This window comes from Dendropsophus ebraccatus, chromosome 10 (assembly GCF_027789765.1).
Source record: "Dendropsophus ebraccatus isolate aDenEbr1 chromosome 10, aDenEbr1.pat, whole genome shotgun sequence".
NCBI classification, from domain to species: Eukaryota; Metazoa; Chordata; class Amphibia; order Anura; family Hylidae; genus Dendropsophus; species Dendropsophus ebraccatus.
This window is the reverse complement of record NC_091463.1, coordinates 13537685-13560452: the sequence shown is the minus strand read 5'-3', so window position 1 is coordinate 13560452 and position 22768 is coordinate 13537685. Positions and strand designations below refer to the sequence as shown.

Sequence of the window (22768 nt, the reverse complement as noted above, 5' to 3'; positions counted from 1 at the left end):
CCTGCACTCTGCCGGCATTGTCACTGCCTTCTATATAAGCTGCTTCCCTCGTACTATCCCCCATCCATCTGCCACAGCGCATTGCATACTATAGGAAGCCACTATATACTATACTCACTTTATATAGATAGGATTTATTATATGGTGCCTGTCGTGGTGGATATATTAGGACAAGAGTGTAAGGATCTGACAATGGCCGAATAATAATAATGTGTAGACGTCGGGGTCAGAGGATATCAATAGCGGCTGGTCTTGTGGGGTCCCTTGTAGTGGTCAGTACCTGTACCTGTCCAAGGAAGGACAACTGGGGACTGGGTCATGATGTTTGTGGGGGTGAAGGCTAGCCTGTATGCCCCAATCCTTCAGGAGAGCTGCTGTAAAGCAAACTGCTGAAAAAGATCCTGCTGTCTATGATAGAAAGGAGTCAGATCACACAGGATATGGCAGCTCGCTGTGTATGGGGCCCCACAGATCGGTCAGAGCCCATGTGACCCCTGTCCTCCAGCGAGTGACTACAATGGGTATCAGACCTGGAGGACTAAGCGATGGAAGAAGACGGCATAGTGTGATAGGTCAAGTTCTCCATCATGTGGACGGCCGGGTGCGTGTGTGTCACTTACCTGGGGAAGAGATGGCACCAGGATGCACTATGGGAAGAAGACAAGATGGCGGGGGCAGTGTGATGGGCAATGTTCTGCTGGAGAGCTTGTGTCCTGGTATCATGTGGAGGTTACTGTGACACCGACCACCTACATGACCATTGTACACACCAAGTCCTCCCCTTCATGGCAGCCCCTAATCGCAGCAGATGTTACTGTGACACCGACCACCAACAATAGTACAACAAAACTATAATTCCCATCACCCCTGGTATAGAGCTTTAGCTGCTCAGGCATGATGGGAATTGTAGTTCTGCACCAGCTGGAGGGCGGCAGGTTGGGCACCCCTGTACCCCAGTATATTCTGTAGAGGAGGAAGTGTGATATACATGGTATATCAGGAATGTGCCTTGTGCTATACGCCCCCCTTAGTGCCAGTATAACAGGTCTCCATCTTGGATTCCAGCTTACTCAGTATGCAGAAGGTTTAACTCTCTCATTACCAGAGGTGACTTACAGAGAGCAGTCATGGTGGCGGCAGCGAGCTGTGATGGTGTCATACACAGAAATAACATGGTGTGGAGTCACAGGCGCCCGGTCCTGGAGGGGTCCTCACACAGAGAAGGGATGGAGAACCTGTTGCCATGGTAACAGCAGTTGCCATGATGTCGGCGCACTCACCTCAGGCAGCGGTGGGCATGGAGCAGCCTGTCAGACAGACGCCAGACGTGTGCACCAGACATGTGCAGCTCTGCTATCCCACATGGCGACCAGGGCGCAGAGTGACCACCGCTGCATCACTGACCTGAAAGGAGAGGAAGAGCAGAGGATGAGGAAGAGGAGCAGATGGAAGGGGGGTGATGTGCGGCCCATCCACCCTGCAGCTGCTGCACATCCGTATATACAGACACTGGCATGCTGCCTGTATACACTAAATCTACTGTATACTCCACAACCTATATACACTGTAACTACTGTATACTCCATCTCCTATATACATTGTAACCTCTGTATACACTGGCTCTGTAGTCACTGGTGTATATACCTCTTTATACACTGGCTCCGTAGTCACTGGTGTATATGCCTCCTGTATACACTGGTTCCATAATCACTGGTGTATATATACCTCTGTATACCCTGGCTCCGTAGTCACTGGTATATATACCTCGGTATACACTAGCTCTCTAGTCACTGGTGTATATACCTCCTGTATACACTGGCTCTGTAGTCACTGGTGTATATACCTCTTTATACACTGGCTCCGTAGTCACTGGTGTATATACCTCTTTATACACTGGCTCCGTAGTCACTGGTGTATATACCTCCTATATACACTGGCTCTGTAGTCACTGGTGTATATATACCTCTGTATACCCTGGCTCCGTAGTCACTGGTATATATACCTCGGTATACACTAGCTCTCTAGTCACTGGTGTATATACCTCCTGTATACACTGGCTCTGTAGTCACTGGTGTATAAACCTCCTGTATACACTGGCTCCATAGTCACTGGTGTATATACCTCTGTATACACTGGCTCTGTAGTCACTGGTGTATATACCTCCTGTATACACTGGCTCTGTAGTCACTGTTGTATATATACCCCTGTATACACTGGCTCTGTAGTCACTGTTGTATATATACCCCTGTATACACTGGCTCTGTAGTCACTGTTGTATATATACCCCTGTATACACTGGCTCTGTAGTCACTGGTGTATATATACCTCTGTATACACTGGCTCTGTAGTCACTGGTATATATACCTCTGTATACACTGGCTCTGTAGTCACTACTGGTGTATATACCTCCTGTATACACTGGCTCTGTAGTCACTGGTGTATATACCCCTGTATACACTGGCTCTGTAGTCACTGTTGTATATATACCCCTGTATACACTGGCTCTGTAGTCACTACTGGTGTATATACCTAACCTCCTGTATACCCTGGCTCTGTAGTCACTGGTATATATACCTCCTGTATACACTGGCTCTGTAGTCACTGGTGTATATACCTCCTGTATACTCTGGCTCTGTAGTCACTGGTGTATATACCTCCTGTATACACTGGCTCTGTAGTCACTGGTGTATATATACCCCTGTATACACTGGCTCTGTAGTCACTGGTGTATATACCTAACCTCCTGTATACCCTGGCTCTGTAGTCACTGGTGTATATACCTCCTGTATACGCGGGCTCTGCAGTTACTATGGTGACGCAGCAGCTGGCACTGTCTGTGGTGCTGATCTCAGGATCCATGCGCTCGGCGCTCTCAGGCTCTCAGGCTGCTGGCGGCGAGTGATTGGTTCTGTCTGGTTTCCTGGGCAACACGGAACGCTGAATGGCGGCGTCCGAGCAGGAGAGAGAGCGGGGAAACATGGGCGCCCCGGAGGGGAAGACACAGGTACAGAGATAGATAGGAGTATGACTGTATACAGGGGTATATAGGTGGGATCATCCTGGTGTATGACTGTATACAGGGGTATATAGGTGGGATCATCCTGGTGTATGACTGTATACAGGGGTATATAGGTGGGATCATCCTGGTGTATGACTGTATACAGGGGTATATAGGTGTGATCATCCTGGTGTATGACTGTATACAGGGGTATATAGGTGGGATCATCCTGGTGTATGACTGTATACAGGGGTATATAGGTGGGATCAGCCTGGTGTATGACTGTATACAGGGGTATATAGGTGGGATCAGCCTGGTGTATGACTGTATACAGGAGTATATAGATGTGATCAGCCTGGTGTATGACTGTATATAGGGGTATATAGATGTGATCAGCCTGGTGTATGACTGTATACAGGGGTATATAGGTGGGATCAGCCTGGTGTATGACTGTATACAGGAGTATATAGATGTGATCAGCCTGGTGTATGACTGTATATAGGGGTATATAGATGTGATCAGCCTGGTGTATGACTGTATACAGGGGTATATAGGTGGGATCAGCCTGGTGTATGACTGTATACAGGGGTATATAGGTGGGATCAGCCTGGTGTATGACTGTATACAGGGGTATATAGATGTGATCAGCCTGGTGTATGACTGTATACAGGGTATATAGGTGGGATCATCCTGGTGTATGACTGTATACAGGGTATATAGATGTGATCAGCCTGGTGTATGACTGTATACAGGGGTATATATATGTGATCAGCCTGGTGTATGACTGTATACAGGGGTATATAGGTGGGATCATCCTGTGTATGACTGTATACAGGGGTATATATATATGTGATCAGCCTGGTGTATGACTGTATACAGGGGTATATAGGTGTGATCATCCTGGTGTATGACTGTATACAGGGGTATATAGGTGGGATCATCCTGGTGTATGACTGTATACAGGGGTATATAGGTGGGATCAGCCTGGTGTATGACTGTATACAGGGGTATATAGGTGGGATCAGCCTGGTGTATGACTGTATACAGGAGTATATAGATGTGATCAGCCTGGTGTATGACTGTATACAGGGGTATATAGATGTGATCAGCCTGGTGTATGACTGTATACAGGGGTATATAGGTGGGATCAGCCTGGTGTATGACTGTATACAGGAGTATATAGATGTGATCAGCCTGGTGTATGACTGTATATAGGGGTATATAGGTGGGATCAGCCTGGTGTATGACTGTATACAGGGGTATATAGGTGGGATCATCCTGTGTAAGACTGTATACAGGGGTATATATATATGTGATCAGCCTGGTGTATGACTGTATACAGGGGTATATAGGTGTGATCATCCTGGTGTATGACTGTATACAGGGGTATATAGGTGGGATCATCCTGGTGTATGACTGTATACAGGAGTATATAGATGTGATCAGCCTGGTGTATGACTGTATATAGGGGTATATAGGTGGGATCAGCCTGGTGTATGACTGTATACAGGGGTATATAGGTGGGATCATCCTGTGTATGACTGTATACAGGGGTATATATATATGTGATCAGCCTGGTGTATGACTGTATACAGGGGTATATAGGTGTGATCATCCTGGTGTATGACTGTATACAGGGGTATATAGATGTGATCAGCCTGGTGTATGACTGTATACAGGGTATATAGATGTGATCATCCTGGTGTATGACTGTATACAGGGGTATATAGATGTGATCAGCCTGGTGTATGACTGTATACAGGGGTATATAGGTGGGATCATCCTGGTGTATGACTGTATACAGGGGTATATAGGTGGGATCAGCCTGGTGTATGACTGTATACAGGGGTATATAGGTGGGATCAGCCTGGTGTATGACTGTATACAGGGGTATATAGGTGGGATCAGCCTGGTGTATGACTGTATACAGGGGTATATGGGTGGGATCATCCTGGTGTATGACTGTATACAGGGGTATATAGGTGGGATCATCCTGGTGTATGACTGTATACAGGGGTATATAGATGTGATCAGCCTGGTGTATGACTGTATACAGGGGTATATAGATGTGATCAGCCTGGTGTATGACTGTATATAGGGGTATATAGATGTGATCAGCCTGGTGTATGACTGTATACAGGGGTATATAGATGTGATCAGCCTGGTGTATGACTGTATATAGGGGTATATAGATGTGATCAGCCTGGTGTATGACTGTATACAGGGGTATATAGATGTGATCAGCCTGGTGTATGACTGTATACAGGGGTATATAGGTGGGATAAGCCCGGTGTATGACTGTATACAGGGGTATATAGATGTGATCAGCCTGGTGTATGGCTGTATACAGGGGTATATAGGTGGGATAAGCCTGGTGTATGACTGTATACAGGGGTATATAGGTGGTTTAAGCCCGGTGTATGACTGTATACAGGGGTATATAGGTGGGATCAGCCTGGTGTATGACTGTATACAGGGGTATATAGGTGGGATCAGCCTGGTGTATGACTGTATACAGGGTTTATAGGTGGGATCAGCCTGGTGTATGACTGTATACAGGGGTATATAGGTGGGATCAGCCTGGTGTATGACTGTATACAGGGGTATATAGGTGGGATCAGCCCGGTGTATGACTGTATATAGGGGTATATAGGTGGGATCAGCCCGGTGTATGACTGTATACAGGGGTATATAGGTGGGATAAGCCCGGTGTATGACTGTATATAGGGGTATATAGGTGGGATAAGCCCGGTGTATGACTGTATACAGGGTATATAGGTGGGATCATACACAGGTCTATCTATGGTGTATACATCCTGTTCCTGTTGTAGCTGAGGACAATGAATGATAATAATGATAGTTGACGCTGTTATGTGGATTCCGTTTCCTTCTATCAGTATATTATATGATTATTACATGATCAGTGGGGATTACCAGCTCTTCTCTCTTTCCTCCAGGTCATCGCTGCGGCGGCCACAGTAAAGACTCCTTCAGTAATGAGAAGGTCTCCGTATATGAAGAGAAGCGTCACACACCCGGCTAACAACAAGAGCGCCCCCAGCAGGCTGTCTGCCCCTGGATCTGGAGCACGGTATGGAGAATGGATACATGTCCTCTAGTCCAGCCCCAGGATGGCATGGAACGGCGGTCACCTGACTGGCAGGAATGCTCTGGCACTACTGATCATGATGGGGGGTGTAGTTTCGCCACAGCCGGAGAACCTCAGGTTGGGGCACACTGCTCTGGGTTATGTAATACGTCTATTCACTGTATAACACAAACTAGTTACCATTTCAATACCCCAACATTTTAAGGACCCCTGCTTACTATCAGTGAATGGAAACATCCCCCTCACTTCCTGAGGCCGACAACCTGACAACCAGTGTTATTCATCTTCAAGTATTGATGTCACACCATGTATAGTTATTCTAGTTACCATATTGCCTCTGCATGGTCTCCCCTTACCCCTCTGTGTATGCCTTGGTGTAATGATGGTATAAGGGTATATGGACTTGTGTACTGTTGGACATCGCCATAGTGTATTGGGGTGCGGGCAGCACAGTTATCTAAACGTTTTCTTACATGAAAAGTTTCTTCCCTATCACTTTAGTGATAATGACATTTTTTCCCTCAGCAAACCAAAGACCCCATCAAAATCTCCCTCCACTGGCTGTACCAGCGCGCCCGTGGGCAGCACCCGGTCACCGGCAGGAGGAGCACCTGTGGCTAGCACCTGGTCACCGGCAGGAAGAGCCACAGCAGCTAGCACCCGATCACCGGTAAAAGGAGTGCACACAGCTGGCATCCGGTCACTGGTAAGAGGAGCGCCCACAGCTGGCATCCAGTCACCGGTAAGAGGAGCACTCACAGCTGGAACCCGAGTATCGGCAGGAGCACCCACAGCTGGCACCCAGTCACCGTTGAGAGGAGCACCCACAGCTGGCACCCAATCACCGGTTAGAGGAGCACTCACAGCTGGCACCCAAGTATCGGTAGGAGCATCCACATCTGGCACCCAGTCACTAGCAGGAGGAGCACTCACAGCTGGCACCCAGTCAATAGCAGGAGGGGCACTCACAGCTGGCACCCAGTCACCGGTTAGAGGAGCACCCGCTCTGAATCCACTGCTGAAAGCAAAGGTTAGTGAGAAGACAAGACGCTGAGTCATTTATACCCTGCCAGACTAATGATAACATGGCAGGAACAATGGGCACAGCAGTGTTTCACAATCCAGAAAGGGCACTGTGCCTTCCAAGTGTCAGCGGGTGAGATGCCCTGGAGGTTACTCTCAGTCAGGGCAGAAGGTGCGTTATAGTCCGATGGCTGCTGCCCTTCTGTCATCTTTATGGGGCATCATCCAGCCTGGGTATGTGGTGCCCCTGACGATAAATCACTTTCACAGTCCCAGCAAATCATTACAGTACAGGGAACCTGCGGCCCCCCCAGCTAAAGCTTTAGCTGTCCAGGCATGATGGGGGTTGTAGTTTTACAACAGCTGGAGGGCGGCAGAGTTCCTTTCCCTGTTTTATAATGATGTGCTGTAACTTCTTCTGTATTACATCCACCCATATAATATCCAATAGGATCCCACACATTATATTATATAATAATATATTATTATTATATATTACGAGGAGTCTGGTTTGTTCCCCACAGAGAGGAGGGAGTAGCGTGAGCGTTGGGGTAACCAGAGAGAGACACAGTGCTTCTTCAGTTCAGAAAGCGCCACAGATGAAATGTCCGACCCCGTATGTGCTGATACCGACGAGACTGAGGAGGACGGGGTAAGTGTAACATGAGGTACAGGGATAGCCCACTCCTTCCATTATAAGTCGAGGGCAGAGATTTGTCTCTGGTTACTTATTCATGCCTGGACATAGGATCAGTACACTGCTAAAATACTCTGTGCCACTGTGGCACCATGTCCGTGGCTCCAGTTTTCAATAACTTTATGGATGGGTCACTGTCTCCCACCACAAACCCATATCCTAAAATACCCGGTGTTGGTTTAGCACTCTATCACTCCCACTTTTTGTTTTCCAGCATTAGAAACGCTAGATTGTCTGTGTTGTATCTGGGACTGCAGCCACTTTCTTCTGATCCTGGTCCGTTATGGCGGTGCTCCTGCACCCATCAGATAATTGGACGGGTCACTGTGATCAGCAAATACTCCTTTCACCATCTATTCCTATTCATAATTATGATGGTGTGGTTTAGCATTGCACTTACTGCTCTCCTGAAATACTCTGTGCTCCTGACTCCCCATTAGTTTGACTATCCTGTCACATGCAGCTCTATTCTCTCTCTGAGATGCTGTTGTATCCTGTTCCTTCCTGTATCAGCCTCCTTACCCCACATCCCACAGACCACGGTGGGAGATGGCAGCGTCTGCAGAGACTTTGCACCTCCTTATAGACTAATCCTCAGCACTTACACCTGTCACCTATCACAGAACAAAGGTCCCGCAGGCCTGTAAATAGCAGCATTACACCCAGTGACCCTGGGGAGGAATCACCTCTGTATGAGGAGTCTTCCGCAATCCGTGCTACCATCTTTCTTCTGTATACAAACAGTCCACAGCGCGAGTGGACGTCTATGGTGACACCTATGGTGAAGTCTATAAGAAAGACGAGTGATAGTCCACCACCATTGTAGCTTCCATAGGAGTCACCCAGCTTTCCTAGCACCCTGGATGGTTTTACTCAGATACACCAGTTTGTTGGTATCACTTTAGGATGAGGAATAGCTGACGCAGCTCTTTGTACAGTATTAACTGAAATCTATATACTTTTTTGCTAGGTTGAAACTTTTGGACCCTGAAAAGGTCAGGAATTTGACCTCTCGACTTCCTGTGTCAGGTAATAAGCGACCTGTAAAGTGAGTGGGGGGGGATGGGTGATTACATAAAGGAAGCAGCTACTATGCAGAGTAACCGCCACGTGTGCAGACACATGTCTGGTAGCCCGCTGGGTCATATCCACTAGCACATTGGTCTTCGCACCCTCGCACACCTTTGTAGCCAATGTTCACCTCTCCCATCAATGGCTGGTGGTGCTCTGCAGCTTCCATTTCACTATGGAGCCATTCTCACTACAGCAGCAGAGAACAAATGACACTTGCTTCATGAGTGACAGGCTCTCGCCATCAAGATCAGGAAGTGGTCATAATAATGGGAGTCCACTGTGCCCCTACAGGCTATAGGATAAAGGCAAAAAAGAAGAGAGAGGTCCACTCTCCCACAAACAGCGCCACTTTTGTCCATTGGTAACGTCTGCCATTGCTGTATACACAGGGATGATTAGTGTCTAGTGTCCCTTTATCTAACAATGTCCTTGTTTTGGGTGGAAACAGGAGACATGAAACACAGCGTTATTCTTCATCAGACAACCGTCAGCAAACAGCCGCCGAGAAGCCATAGACAGAACACGTTACCCAGATCAACAGTGAGACAGATCGAGTCTTCAAGGAAAAGGACGGGAATTACCAGCAGACGGTAAGATCAGGTTACAGAGATGCAGGTATATAGATCACAGGCTGGATGTCACATTCATGTGTATGGATTTTACCTCTAGGCAGGATATTAACCAGTCTGAAGGGACAAAGATTCTGCCGCTGGATGAAAAAATTGAAGGCCATGAATTGAGTCACCAAATGGGTCGGCTGCTTCTGGATGACAGCGGTGAAGTGTGCAATGGTCCTCCACCAACACCAGCCCAGGATGGAGATGGTCCACATGATAGGAACTCAGGTCAGACAGTCGAGGGTGATGCTGGGAGCTTAGAAAAATCAAGTGTACAGGAAGATGAGGTCTTACCCCTGACCGACATCCCAACAACATCTGAGCAGATGGAAGAAACACAAGGGAATGACCTCAAACAAGATATTGGGTCCTCAGACACAGAGTCACCTTATCCACACACTGGAGATGTCCAAGAGACAAGATGTCCAGAAGACAAGGAGTCACCTTATCCGCACAATAGAGACGTCCAAGAGACAAGATGTCCAAAAGACAAGGAGTCACCTTCACAACCTTCATGTCAAGGTGAAGAGAACCAAGCTGTGATACTAGATCCCACTAAGGATCCACCGCCAGATTATGTCCAGTCTAGAGGTCCCGATATTACTGAGGTTGATGGTCCTTCAGATGCAGAACCAACCGCAGAAGCTGAAGAAAAGTGTCAATCAAGTCTTACTCATCTGAAAGACGCTGGGACGTCACTTATAAGTGAAAACCACTCACTGCCCAATAAAGATTACTTGTTGGTTGAGGAAGGTCACGGGAGCTTAGGGCAAAATACACATCAGGATCAAGAAAGAGAAACAGGAAACCAAGACAAACTAATGCAACATGTCTGGTCAAGAACCAATGATATTATAAGACAGAGCCAAGGAGTCCTGGTGCTGACGAAAAGTACAGACGAAGACGCCATCTTCATTCCCAAACTTCAGTTTGAGTTCACCCCCGATAACAGCATAGACTGGACCGCTCTAGGTCCTCCACTGTCCGGCAGCCATAAAGGAGGGCCAACCAAAAAGGGTGACCCCAGGGTCATGCGCCCCAGTACACCCGGAGGGCCGACCTTTAGTAAGAGTGTACTGAAGAAATCCTTCATGTTGACCAGCCAAGCTCTTCCAGGAGCTTTCTCAGAATCTGCCCTAGGGTTCTCCAGTGCTGGAGATGTCACCAGGGCCGGTTCTCATCCTGTGGACAGGATTGTAGACCTCTCCATTTCATTCCAGGGCAAATTTGAGGAAGAGAAAATTCCAGCAGACATTCCTAAAATACTTCTAACTGAGGAAGACATTGATGAGGACTAGTTTACAAAAGTACCATCTATTGTCATAACTGGCACTCGGAGCATGGACCTATTCATACTCCACGCTTTATCCTGCAGCTCAGCTTGCTCACATTGGCTGTTTCTGTATGTGTCAGGAGCCCTTTAACTTACATTGCTTCTCTTGTGCATCTTATTTTACATATCAGTCCAATGGTGCAGTATAGTCAGAAGCTGCTGGCACCACCTGCGATAACTTATGGCAGACACATCCCTATAGACTATTCTGACATGTGTGGATAAGGGTTTATGGAGCATTCCTATGTCTCAACTAGGCCTATAGACTGTATACAGTATTATTCTCCTCCTACCTATCATCAGCTCTATAGGGCTCCACTTTCCCTCCATGGACAAGTTAATGCAGCAAAGGATCATGGGAAACAGTCAGTTCATCTGTACTTGTACATGTCCGCTGCTGCGATCTGTTCCCAATTTTGGCAGAGATTAAGCAGGTTTTTTTTTTTTTGCAGAATTTTTCTACTGTGTCAGAATACAATATGGCCACTGGGCAGTGCACACAAATAACACAGACAATATAGGGAGATCTGTACAAGAATAATGTGTGGAGAAATCTGATGCTGCTTTACTTTAACTTTATCTTTAACTGTGAAATGACAAGCTATGACTGCCACAGCTCTACAGGTGATCCGACGTCTCTATACCAGCGTATCTGTGTTCCCAGAGTAGATTGTCGTACATCTGCAGCCCTCACCTATTACCGATGTATGCCTGAGGGAATCACCCTTAATGCCAGTTTCAGATGGCCATCAAGCCACCACAACACCGATCCTCCTGTACTTTTATTAGATCACAATACGGTGAGAGACTGTACTAACCAGAGCAACATGGGAGGAGAGCGAGTAATAATAATAATAATAATAGAAACAGATGCTTCGTTGTCACCATGTATATCCAGTCTACATAATACATCATGTAGCGGCTATACAATCACTATAACAAGGATCTCTGAGTGTACACAGGATAGGGGCCAGGACGTCAGTGTTAATGTATCTGCATAAATCATTGTTCTATGTATTATACCTTCTGCTGCTGCTAGGAGTTCTATTTTTTAAGATGTTTCTGCCCCAGAATAACAAGGCAATTTCTCTGCAAAAATCTCATGAAGAAGCTGAAACATTGTATGAAAAAAAGAAAACACAAAGGGTTTTATTTCCAGTCAGTAAAAATAAAAAATATAAAGGCAAGATGTGGTCTGTGCAGATTGACTCACGGCTACCGGTACACTGGTCATCACTAATGCTATCCTATATCAGTGGGGACACCGGACCATGTGGGCAGTGTGTAACCAAGAGCAGCAATCTCAGCCACCAGCAGGATCAGGCAGCAGCTCAGTCTTCCATTTACTTTCATGGTCTGGGATACAGAGCAGCTGGCTGACATTGGCTTTTATACCACAGAATATTTGTCCATCACTATACACTAATCATGGTACCATGTGAGATATTAAACCACCGGAGGCGTGGGCATGTTGTGTAGGGGCAAGTCCATGGGTGCGGGCTCCGGTTCAGCGGCTGGGGGGCTAGGCTTCTTCTGCTGCAGCTTTTCACTCAGCTGGTTATAAAGATCCTTCACTGGCTCACCACTCTGTAAGGTAAGGGGTTGGCATGAATAGGATGATTCTACACTATAGAGCAGTGTTTCCCAACCTGTGGCTTTCCAGCTGTTGCACAACTACAACTTCCATTATGCCAGACAGCTAAAGATGTAGTTTTGTAACAAGTGAAGAGCAACAAGTTGGTGAACACTGCTATATGAAGTTATTACATAACAAGGGATCATCTACCCCCCTACTTACTGTTTTGGTAGGTTCCAGGGCTTTCTGTAAAGACTCCAGTTTGGAAGGGGCCACTTTGTGGTGTAGGTGGAGCAGTAGGCGGAGGACGTGTCTGTGAATGTTTTCTTTCCTGCATAGAAAGATTTTTTTCCTACATTAAAGGACTCAAATAATCTCAGATTACTCCTAAGTGCTTGGTTGTGCTAGCATATACTGACAGCACGGAAGGGGGTGGGTATAAGATTATTATACTTATACATAAATGTATAAGTATAATAATCCAGTGGCCTGTGTGGAGTAGATTCCATGGATTCTTCCATTCTACATGGTTACCATCTCCTCCTTCTTGTTTAGCGTTACCACTTACAATACACAAGGACATTGCTAGTTTCCCCAAATTAAGCCAAACCCAGCCTGCATGTTTGTCAGTATAGGGGGAGAACAATCCCCATCATGCACAGAATCATACAGAGCAGCCTGACCTCTGACCTTTTGCTGTACGAGACGTACTAGGGCTGCCTGATGAAAACAGACGGACCTGAACTTATCAGAACGCTGGGCAAACATTTACTCTGCTTGGGCCGCAAAGGAGAAGTTTTCCATCCAGGGTGAAAGTGACGTCATGTGCTGTTTGCTGTGTTAAGTTCAATGAGGAAGAACTATTGACATTTCAGATCTCAGGAGATTCTGGTTATGGCACACATATCGCAATGTGGGACTAGCGGGGGTCATTACCTAGGTTTCTCTGATTAAAGATAACCTGCCATTCAGCCAGAACTTGTAGAATTTTGCATCGCTATTCCTGTTATTACTCCTGGAAATGAATGTGAACAGGTCATCTTTACTGCAGAGCTGACAATGATATGTAATGATGTATCTATAATGATGGTACAGAACTCCGGGAACAGTCACTACACCAGATTATAGGGGTCTACTGCGTTAGACAGATCCTGACTTGAAATATGATATTATAAAGAGATGAGTTAAAGGGTTTGTCCCACAAAACCAATTTATACCTTGACCCCAAGATAGGGGATAACTGATCGTGGAGGGTCTGACCACTGGGACCCCTTACAATCTTAAGAACAAGGACCTGAAAGGCTCTTAAGAGTGACAGTCACGCATACACACATACACTCCATCTATTCTCTTTAGGAGCCACTGGAGATGGCCAAGTACTGTGCCCAGCTTGGCGGCTTCCACAGGAAATGAATGGAGTTGTAGTCACATATGCGCACTGCTGTTCCATCTAGTGGGGAGAGGTTACAGGGGATCCAACCACAGATCACTTACTTATCCCCTATATTTAAAAAACAGAGTGTAAGAAGGTGCAAGGCATCATAGACGGGAGATATGTCTCACCAAGGATCCTGGAAGATCAGCCAAACTGATTTACTGATATGTAATATGTGAGAAGATCCCACGGCTGAAGGCTATGTCCTCGGACAACCACTGATTTCCAGAATGAAATCCCTTCACAAAGATCAAACCCTTCGGCAATGCTTTGAGATTTCTGTTACTGACAATGATCTTCTCATGCACATGTATAAAAAATCTTAGCTCCTTTCTCTGTCTCTGGACTGAAAATTCTTTGGCGTACTGGATTATCATACCAATAAGGGGCGCTTACTTGGTGAGGGCGACAAGGAAGAAACCATCAAATATCTGGGTGCAAAATTCTTCAGAGCCAAACTCCTCGGAGAGCAGGGTCAGGTTACTGGTAAAGAGGTGCAGGAAGATGTCTGTGAAGGCTGTGTCATTGTATGTCTCTTCTGGAAATAGAAAGCATCAGAAGAGGACGTCACGGAATGCTCAGAGGGGCCGTGCAGCCGCATTATCAGGAGGTTCCTGTTAATCTGCATTATGTGGATTTTATACAGAGAATCATTATCTGCTCTCAGTATATGACTATAGAGAATCCCATAGGGGTAATGCTATAATCAGGGTATTAGGCTGGTAATGTATGTGGCTTCTCATACGATACATCATTTTAAAAGAAGCAGCATTCTGATTTTACAATTTTACAAGCTAAACATGGCTGAGGGGAAGTTGCACTTACTGATGGCGGGCAGCAGGCGGAGTAGAGAGTTCTTATTCCTCTGCTTTGTGATGTGTAGCAGGTAATACAGTCCCACCTCACAGGCAATTCTGTTTTCCAGCAAAAACCTGACGACAGGTGTTACATAGACAGCAATGAGAATACAACATACAGGAACATTTTACTTTCCAATTTTTAGAGTAAAAATGTCCTTGGGGTTTCCAAGCACATTTAGGCCAGGTTCACACAGCGTATGACAACGGCCGTTCTGTGACCTGGCTTTGTCACAGAACGGCCGGTGTCAGTGAACTTCAGTACCGGACAGATGAACTTCATTTGTGCTGAATTGGGATGCGGGCGCATCAGTGTGCACCCACATCCCAATTCACCATAATAGACAATAGAGAGTCATTGTGTGAGCTGTCAGGGTTGTGCGGCCGCTAAACTAACATGTCAGTTTTTCGTGTGGCCCCTAGGGAACCCGGCCAGAGTGTATACTATACGTAAACACTCCGGCTGGGATTCCTTCTGACTGTAGTGCAATGCAACGTTTGTATTAATCACAGCCGTGATTAATACAAAAGTTACATTGTGTGAACATAGCCTTCACATATAACCCTGGGTCTCCCTGTGCAATAAAATGGCCATACATATTTCCACCCTGCAGCTGTCAGATCTTCCTGTTCTTCCTCCTTTCAAATATGTTCCGCTCCCCATCAGTCAATCACTGAGCTGAGCGGGACGCCATTCGAAGGAGGAAGCAGCCATATGGTTAGGTCTTACATTTACCTGTAAAGATGCTTAAGCACATTATATAAACGTATGTAACTCGGCACCATGCTACTCACTTAGTGAAGACATCCGGCAGGGTATTGGGGTAGGTGACTGGCACTTTCTCTTCGGTCGGTAACTTGTGTTCTACATTAAATGTGTAGTCGTCCACTACTAAGGACATCAGGAGAGGCAAAAACTTAGTGATCAGATCTGTGTCCTATAAAGAGAAGTCATACGCAGAGGGTCACTAAGATAAGTGGCCAATGGGAGAAGAAGACAAAACACTGTGGAACCAGAATGTGAAAACTAAAAAGAGACTGATGTCTTTATGGCAGAAACTAAGAACTATACCAAGAGAAGCCCCATTTCATATTAGACATTATATTAGAGTTAGAAATGTGGTTGTGCCCTTATAGTCTGCCTGTGCCAGTAAGAACAGAAATGCTCTGTACTGCCCCCTCTCCATGCCCTGTAGATATCAACACTCTGCTTCAACTTACCAGCTTCGGCTCCTTGAACACCTGACTGTCTATCATGTCCCAGGCTCCATGCCCCAGGGAAAGCATTCTAAGAAGCAGATGTAATTCATGGTTGTCCTGTAAAGCGCAAAAAAAAAAAAAAAAATTACAAACTATATACAAGAAAACAGAAAGAGGACGACGTTTGATGGTATAATCTAGAGAAGTGCTTCTCAATTCCAGTCCTCACCAACTGGTCATGTTTTGAGGATTTCCCATACAAAGGACACCTGTGAGAATACCTGATGCACTGAGTATAATTATATCACCTGTGCAATTCTAAGGAAATCCTCAAAACATGACCTGTTGGTAAGGCCTGAGGACTGGAATTGAGAAGCACTGATCTAGAGGCAACTACAACTACCAACAGCGACATCTGCTGGACATAAAGATTACTGCACGCTATGGGTATGTGCACACTTTGGAATGGTGACGGAAAAAGGGTCCTGCACTCCGCAGTTGGCGTGCACCTCCCCGTCCGTGTCATAGACTCCATTCTAGGCACGAGCGGATTCCGCCGTCCAAAGAATGAACCTGGTCCTTCTTTGGACGGACGACGGAATCCGCCCATGCATAGAATGGAGTCTATGACACGGGCGGAGATGCGTGCGCCCACCACAGTCCACGAGCAAGAAGGGCTTTCCGTCGCCATTCCGTAGTGTTCACATACTCTAAAGTAATGAAGGCTGTACGTACTTACAGTATAAACATTCAATCAAGTAAACTTCTCCTGAATCAGAGTGACTTGTGTACAGACAGTAAGGTCACTACCTGAAATCTCACAAGCACCATTCCTGTCTGTGACTAGCACTTCAATGGACAGCTAAAACACAGAACATTTGATCTATTCCCTGGCAACCCCTTTAAGGGTTTTTTCCCGAATTTTAGTACCGACGGCTTGTCGTTAGAAAGTGAGCGGCAATACCAGGTACCAGATGGCGCTATGCCTGGTAAGGAATGAAGAAGCCACAGCACTTGCATGGAGGCAACTGTCTCTTAAATCAGATGATTGGCACGAGTTGGACCCCTACAGATTTGCTACTGGTGGTCTATCCTAAGGACAAGCTTTCAGTATTCGTCCCAGTACCCTTTAGCTAATAAATAACTGGAGCTGCAAGGTTACAGTACTCACCCTGGGCAGAGATTCTTGGCTGATCAACTCCTGAAGATTCCGGATGGTGCTCAAAGCTAAAGTGTTGATGGCAAAGGGGTCACACAGGATCATGGACAAGTCTCTGTGATAAACACAAGAAGTCAGTGAGATATATGTCTATAATTCAAGGGAAAACACAATGCTGGTAGGGTCACCACCAAAGAACAAACAACCAAAGGGTATGGTGTCCTCACCCCAGAACCTGTTCTTGCCCCTTCTTCACTCCATCAAGAAATCCCTGTAATTCTCGCGCTCTCTTTGCGTCTACATACTTCTCTCGGATGCAGGCGTCCAGGCACCAGGTGAACTGCACACAATACAATGGAACAGGTAAGTACTGCGTCTATGGAAATCTCATCAGGTTCCTTCTCTTTGAACATCCCACTAGTCTCTCTTACATGATTGACTATCATCTCGGTCAGTGTTCCCCAACCAACGCCTTTGCTGTTTGGGCATGCTGGGAGTTGTGGTTTTGGAGAACACTGATCTAGATGATGTGATCAGATAAAATTGAAAGGTAAATCGGTGGCTTTGTACTGCGCTCAGGTACCTTGTGGCAGGGGTCAACTGAGCAGATCTCACTGACATCCAGGTCATGCAGAGACATCAGCAGCTCGGCTCGCAAGGTGCAGTAGTGAACATTTCGAGTCCTTAAAAAGAGAGTGCGCAGGAACTGCAGGACCATGTCATACAGCTTCACATTCTTCCCGATCATCTGAGTCAGTTTATGGACGACCTAACAGAGACAAGAGGGAATTCTGCTGCTAAATGTAAGGCGTGGATACAATACACACTCATCTTACAAACCTCCTTCAGTCTACATAAAATATGGATTTAGTTTCTTTTTTCTTTTATGATGATAGTAGTCACAGGAATAAACCCTGAGGCTGCACTACTGAGACACCGTGATGATGTCATGTCCCTATTCTGTGAAGGGATATCAAGAAAACCTTTAAATCATCAAACACATAAATGTCTCCACATATACAGAGAACTTCCACAAAAAAGCTAGGGAGGAGGAGGCTATAGTTATAAGTGGTGATTTGGGGGAGGGCAGAGTCTCCCTGTGCATCTGACACACAGGAACACAACAACATCAGAGTCTCCCAGCAGTGCGGCCTCCCACTTTGTAAGCTCAAGTCATCATATAATAGTCACTGTCTCTCAGCTGCTGCTCTATCAGTCTTGACAGTATTTCTGGCATTATATTCAAGAAGCCGAGCATTTCCATCAAATAATGGTTCGTTGTCATGGATACCCAAACCTCCTGATTACTACAGAAATTCACTGCTGGTCCGGCAGCGGCTGTAGTGACAGGTACCCTTTCATTTTAAAGAAAGAATCTCATAAACCATGATACAAGCCAAAAAGCAAGTGTTTTGGGGGGATTTGAGGGTGGATCTAAATTGGGGTTTAAAAGAGTTACCCCAAAGGATCTTGGGTAACATGTAGCTCTCGCGTCTTCTTCTTGCAGCTAGGGGATAGCTTTTAATCATGAGTGACCCCTTTATATGTCTTAATGTTTGCAATATAAAGTAAGTATAATATTGGTGATGCTGTAATGGCCAGGGGTGTTTGCAAAGTGTATAAGTATCTCTGGGGTGCAGACATGGCCTCTTACCTCCCCCTGGCGTCTGGTCTTTGGGGAAAGGCTGAAGAAGTTGTGCAGGACGGAGAGGTCGCTGCTGAGCAGTATGTTCTCTTTCTCCAGGATGTATTGCTTAAGCAGAGGAGAGACCTCGTCCCCAAACAGAGCCTGGTTATCCTGCCAGATCTGCCGCTTCACCTCCACCGCGCAGGCTTTATACAGATCCTTGTCGGCCATCACCAGCTTCAGCTTCTTCTCAGGCACCTGGGTCATTAGGAATCATATACAGAGATTGGGGCAACAGTCAATGGGTCATTGGAGATCATATACGGGGGAGCTGGGTGAACAATGGTCTTTAGAAATCATATACAGGGATTGGGGGGATAGACAATGGGTCATTAGAGATCATATACAGGGAGGGGGATAGACAATGGGTCATTAGAGATCATATACAGGGAGGGGGATAGACAATGGGTCATTAGAGATCATATACAGGGAGGGGGATAGACAATGGGTCATGAGAGATCATATACAGGTATTGGGGGGATAGACAATGGGTCATTAGAGATCATATACAGGGAGGGGGATAGACAATGGGTCATTAGAGATCATATACAGGGAGGGGGATAGACAATGGGTCATGAGAGATCATATACAGGGATTGGGGGGATAGACAATGGGTCATTAGAGATCATATACAGGGAGGGGGATAGACAATGGGTCATTAGAGATCATATACAGGGAGGGGGATAGACAATGGGTCATGAGAGATCATATACAGGGATTGGGGGGATAGACAATGGGTCATTAGAGATCATATACAGGGAGGGGGATAGACAATGGGTCGGTACACAACGCGGTGACCTCACCTTGGGCAGATGCTTCATCACACACATGACCACCGGCTGGATGGACGGCATCTTCACCAACGGGAAGGACTTCTCCAGGAGCTCTTCTAATTTTCTATATCTATAAATGCAATCAATCATTATGACCAATAATGACCTGAAAATTCATCCAGCTGTAGAGAAACTACAACTCCCAGCATGCCTGGTAAGGAATGAGAAAGCCGCAGCACTTGCATGGAGGCTGTCATAGAGGGCAGATGGCTTGATAGACTCCAGCATCCCAATGACAAGCACCTGGACAATCTGCAGCACCTCCTACCTGTCCTCAGCTTTGCCCTCCGAGGCGATGGCGGACACTCTCTCCAGTAACTTCTCTCTTAGTTCATCGAACACCGTCTGGTGGAACTCAAGACGCGGGATGCTGTGAAGATCCAGGAATGGTAACGCTGACTGCAGCGACGGCAACAGGACGCCATTCTCAGTCTAGAGAATCAACATGACAGGAAGAGCCAGGAATTAGTCAGGAGACAGGAGCATTAGCCGAATGACTACGCCTAGAAGTATAGGCAGTAAGGTGACAGGGTCAGTAAAAGAGGGGCGGTCAGGTGACAGGGAGGGTAACAGAGGGGCGGTCAGGTGACAGGGAGGGTAACAGAGGGGCGGTCAGGTGACAGGGAGGGTAACAGAGGGGAGGTCAGGTGACAGGGAGGGTAACAGAGGGGAGGTCAGGTGACAGGGAAGGTAACAGAGGGGAGGTCAGCTGACAGGGAGGGTAACAGAGGGGCGGTCAGGTGACAGGGAGGGTAACAAAGGGGCGGTCAGGTGACAGGGGGGAGGTCAGGTATCAGGGAGGGTAACAGAGGGGCGGTCAGGTGACAGGGAGAGTAACAGAGGGGCGGTCAGGTGACAGGGAAGGTAACAGAGGGGAGGTCAGGTGACAGGGAGGGTAACAGAGGGGCGGTCAGGTGACAGGGAGGGTAACAGAGGGGAGGTCAGGTGACAGGGAGGGTAACAGAGGGGCGGTCAGGTGACAGGGAGGGTAACAGAGGGGAGGTCAGGTGACAGGGAGGGTAACAGAGGGGAGGTCAGGTGACAGGGAGGGTAACAGAGGGGCGGTCAGGTGACAGGAGAGGGAGGATACCTGGAATTGCTCTATGGCCTTCAGGGGCTCGGTGCAGTTGGTCAGCGTCTCCTTCAGATCTTCCCCGTTGGCGATCCCGAGCTCCTGCAGCCCCGCGAACATCCTGTCAGGGCCGGGCGCCCTCCTGCGGGCCCTCACAGCCTCACACGACCGCTCACTATCCAGGGTTACGCCGGTCCCGGGCTCTGCAGTCAAAATAAGAACACTTCCGCTTCAGACGCAGAGATCAAACGTCACTTCCTGTCCAGTACCGAATCACGTCTCCTGGAAACAACGTCACTGTACTCGGAGTTCCTGTGTTATGTGTCCCGGGAATATCGTGTTATTGTGACGCTACAACTCCCATCCTTTCCCATAACTCTCCATCTATCTATCTATCTATCTATCTATCTATCTATCTATCTATCTATCTATCGTAGACAAATCAAAGAGCAGCACTACTAGAAGGATAAATCGTCCGGGTGCCACTAGATAGACCCTGACCATAGACCACTAGATATAATGTACACCACTTCCGTTGCAGTTCAAACTGTAGAAGATTTATTCCATAGCGTACTAGATTACAACGTGCAGCACAGCAAACACGGTGGCAGTACGACATTTCGGTGGTTTCTCACCGTCTTTATAAAGCTTGCTTCATAAATAATAATAATAATAATGCTTGATAAAGTTGTGGAGCTCCTCATGGCCTGATGGCTGACCAGTTGATATTTTCCCTGTAATGGGGGAGATTTATCAAACATGGTGTAAAGTGAAACTGGCTCAGTTGCCCCTAGCAACCAATCAGATTCCACCTTTCATTTTCCAAAGAGTGTGTGAGGAATGAAAGGTGGAATCTGATTGGTTGCTAGGGGCAACTGAGCCAGTCTCACTTTACACCGTGTTTGATAAATCTCCCCCATTGTTTTCGGCATATAAAGTAGCAGAAGTGGCCACCATGTGACATTGGGGCATCGGTAAGTGGCTCTGCTGGTGGGGATATTCTTTGGCTGCCACTCTTATCCATTTGGCACTGCCTATAGGGGTACTCCAGGTGGCACTACTAATAGAACTATGGTGGCACTGTTATAGGGGTCACTCTGCCTGTCATTATGGAAACATTACTAGTATTTCACGACATGGAGAGCAGGGTATAGGGTGGGCACATACATGCAGCACTCTGTCCGGGGAGAGAGGGGTTACAGCTATGAAGGGATTACCTCCACAGTCCTGTCCCCTGATGTAAGCCCCAGCCTGATGTAGATCTGCTATGATTTGGAAGGTGAGGGAGACTTCCTGGGTCAGAGTACAGTGCTGTAGACCCCGCTATGCAGACCATGCCCCTCCTCCACTCCCACCCAGTACAGGGAGCTCTTACACCAAAGCAATGCTCTTAAACCAAGTCACAATTTTGAAAAACTGTGAGCTCTTAAACCAAAACGCTCTTAAACCAAGTTACTCTTAAACCGAGGTACCACTGTACTTTATTTCAGGCCGGATCTTCATCTCTGATCTCTTGTAACAATACTGGAGCCCTTTCCCAGTATACCAGTGTACCCCAATCTTGCTGCTGCCGTGCTCCCCCATAGATATAACCCATTCAGGTTGGCATGATAGCAGTTTTTATACCACCAGCCACTAGAGCAGGTGGTGGCGCAGTCTGCCTTGTTCAGGTCATTATCCTCATCTTTTGTTGAGAACTTCATCAGGTTGTGGTAGGACATGGAGTCACCTAATGACAAAACAAATATATGTAATATGTATATAATCTCTTAAAGGGAATAAATTGTCTAGAATTTAGTTTTACTGATAAGATCCAGATACTGAAACATATTCTTTTTTTTCTAAACTGTTTCTATTTTTTTGCTTGTCATTTTTTTATACATCATCATGGGAGCTGCCATATAATGGATAGGACTTGTCCCATTGACTTGAGTAAGAAACATTACTGGGCTGATCTTTGAAGAGGTTATTCCAAAGAGAGGGGAAGGCTGAGCTGTGAGCGTCATCTATTGTCTCCTCTATGTACTGGTATCATCTTTTGCTATAATATGTTCACTTTCTAGCAGCCTCCTCCCGATCATTACAGACAGAACAGGAA

At 46.6% G+C, this 22768-nt stretch overlaps 2 protein-coding genes across 3 annotated transcripts; one reads left to right on the top strand and one right to left on the bottom strand.

Moving 5' to 3' along the window:
* Positions 1–2849: 2849 nt before the first annotated feature.
* Positions 2850–12878, top strand: LOC138766244 (neurofilament heavy polypeptide-like). 2 transcript variants are annotated; one of them, XM_069943689.1, is made up of 7 exons: positions 2850–3004; positions 5956–6089; positions 6633–6990; positions 7655–7782; positions 8798–8856; positions 9350–9491; positions 9571–12878. In XM_069943689.1, the coding sequence occupies exons 1-7, from the start codon at positions 2942–2944 to the stop codon at positions 10814–10816; spliced, it is 2130 nt and encodes a 709-aa protein (XP_069799790.1). In that variant the 5' UTR covers positions 2850–2941; the 3' UTR covers positions 10817–12878. The 2 variants fall into 2 exon arrangements, with proteins under 2 accessions (XP_069799790.1, XP_069799789.1); XM_069943688.1 differs by having other exon boundaries at positions 6633–7137; positions 9571–12876.
* Positions 11971–20921, bottom strand: NELFB (negative elongation factor complex member B). Its single transcript, XM_069943690.1, has 13 exons — positions 20689–20921; positions 19867–20030; positions 19569–19668; positions 18733–18963; positions 17662–17847; positions 17306–17418; positions 17091–17193; positions 15941–16036; positions 15515–15657; positions 14688–14794; positions 14259–14400; positions 12650–12758; positions 11971–12438 (listed from the first exon to the last, which is right to left on the bottom strand). Exons 1-13 carry the CDS (start codon positions 20788–20790, stop codon positions 12298–12300), a joined length of 1737 nt encoding a protein of 578 aa, XP_069799791.1. The 5' UTR covers positions 20791–20921; the 3' UTR covers positions 11971–12297.
* Positions 20922–22768: the final 1847 nt, after the last annotated feature.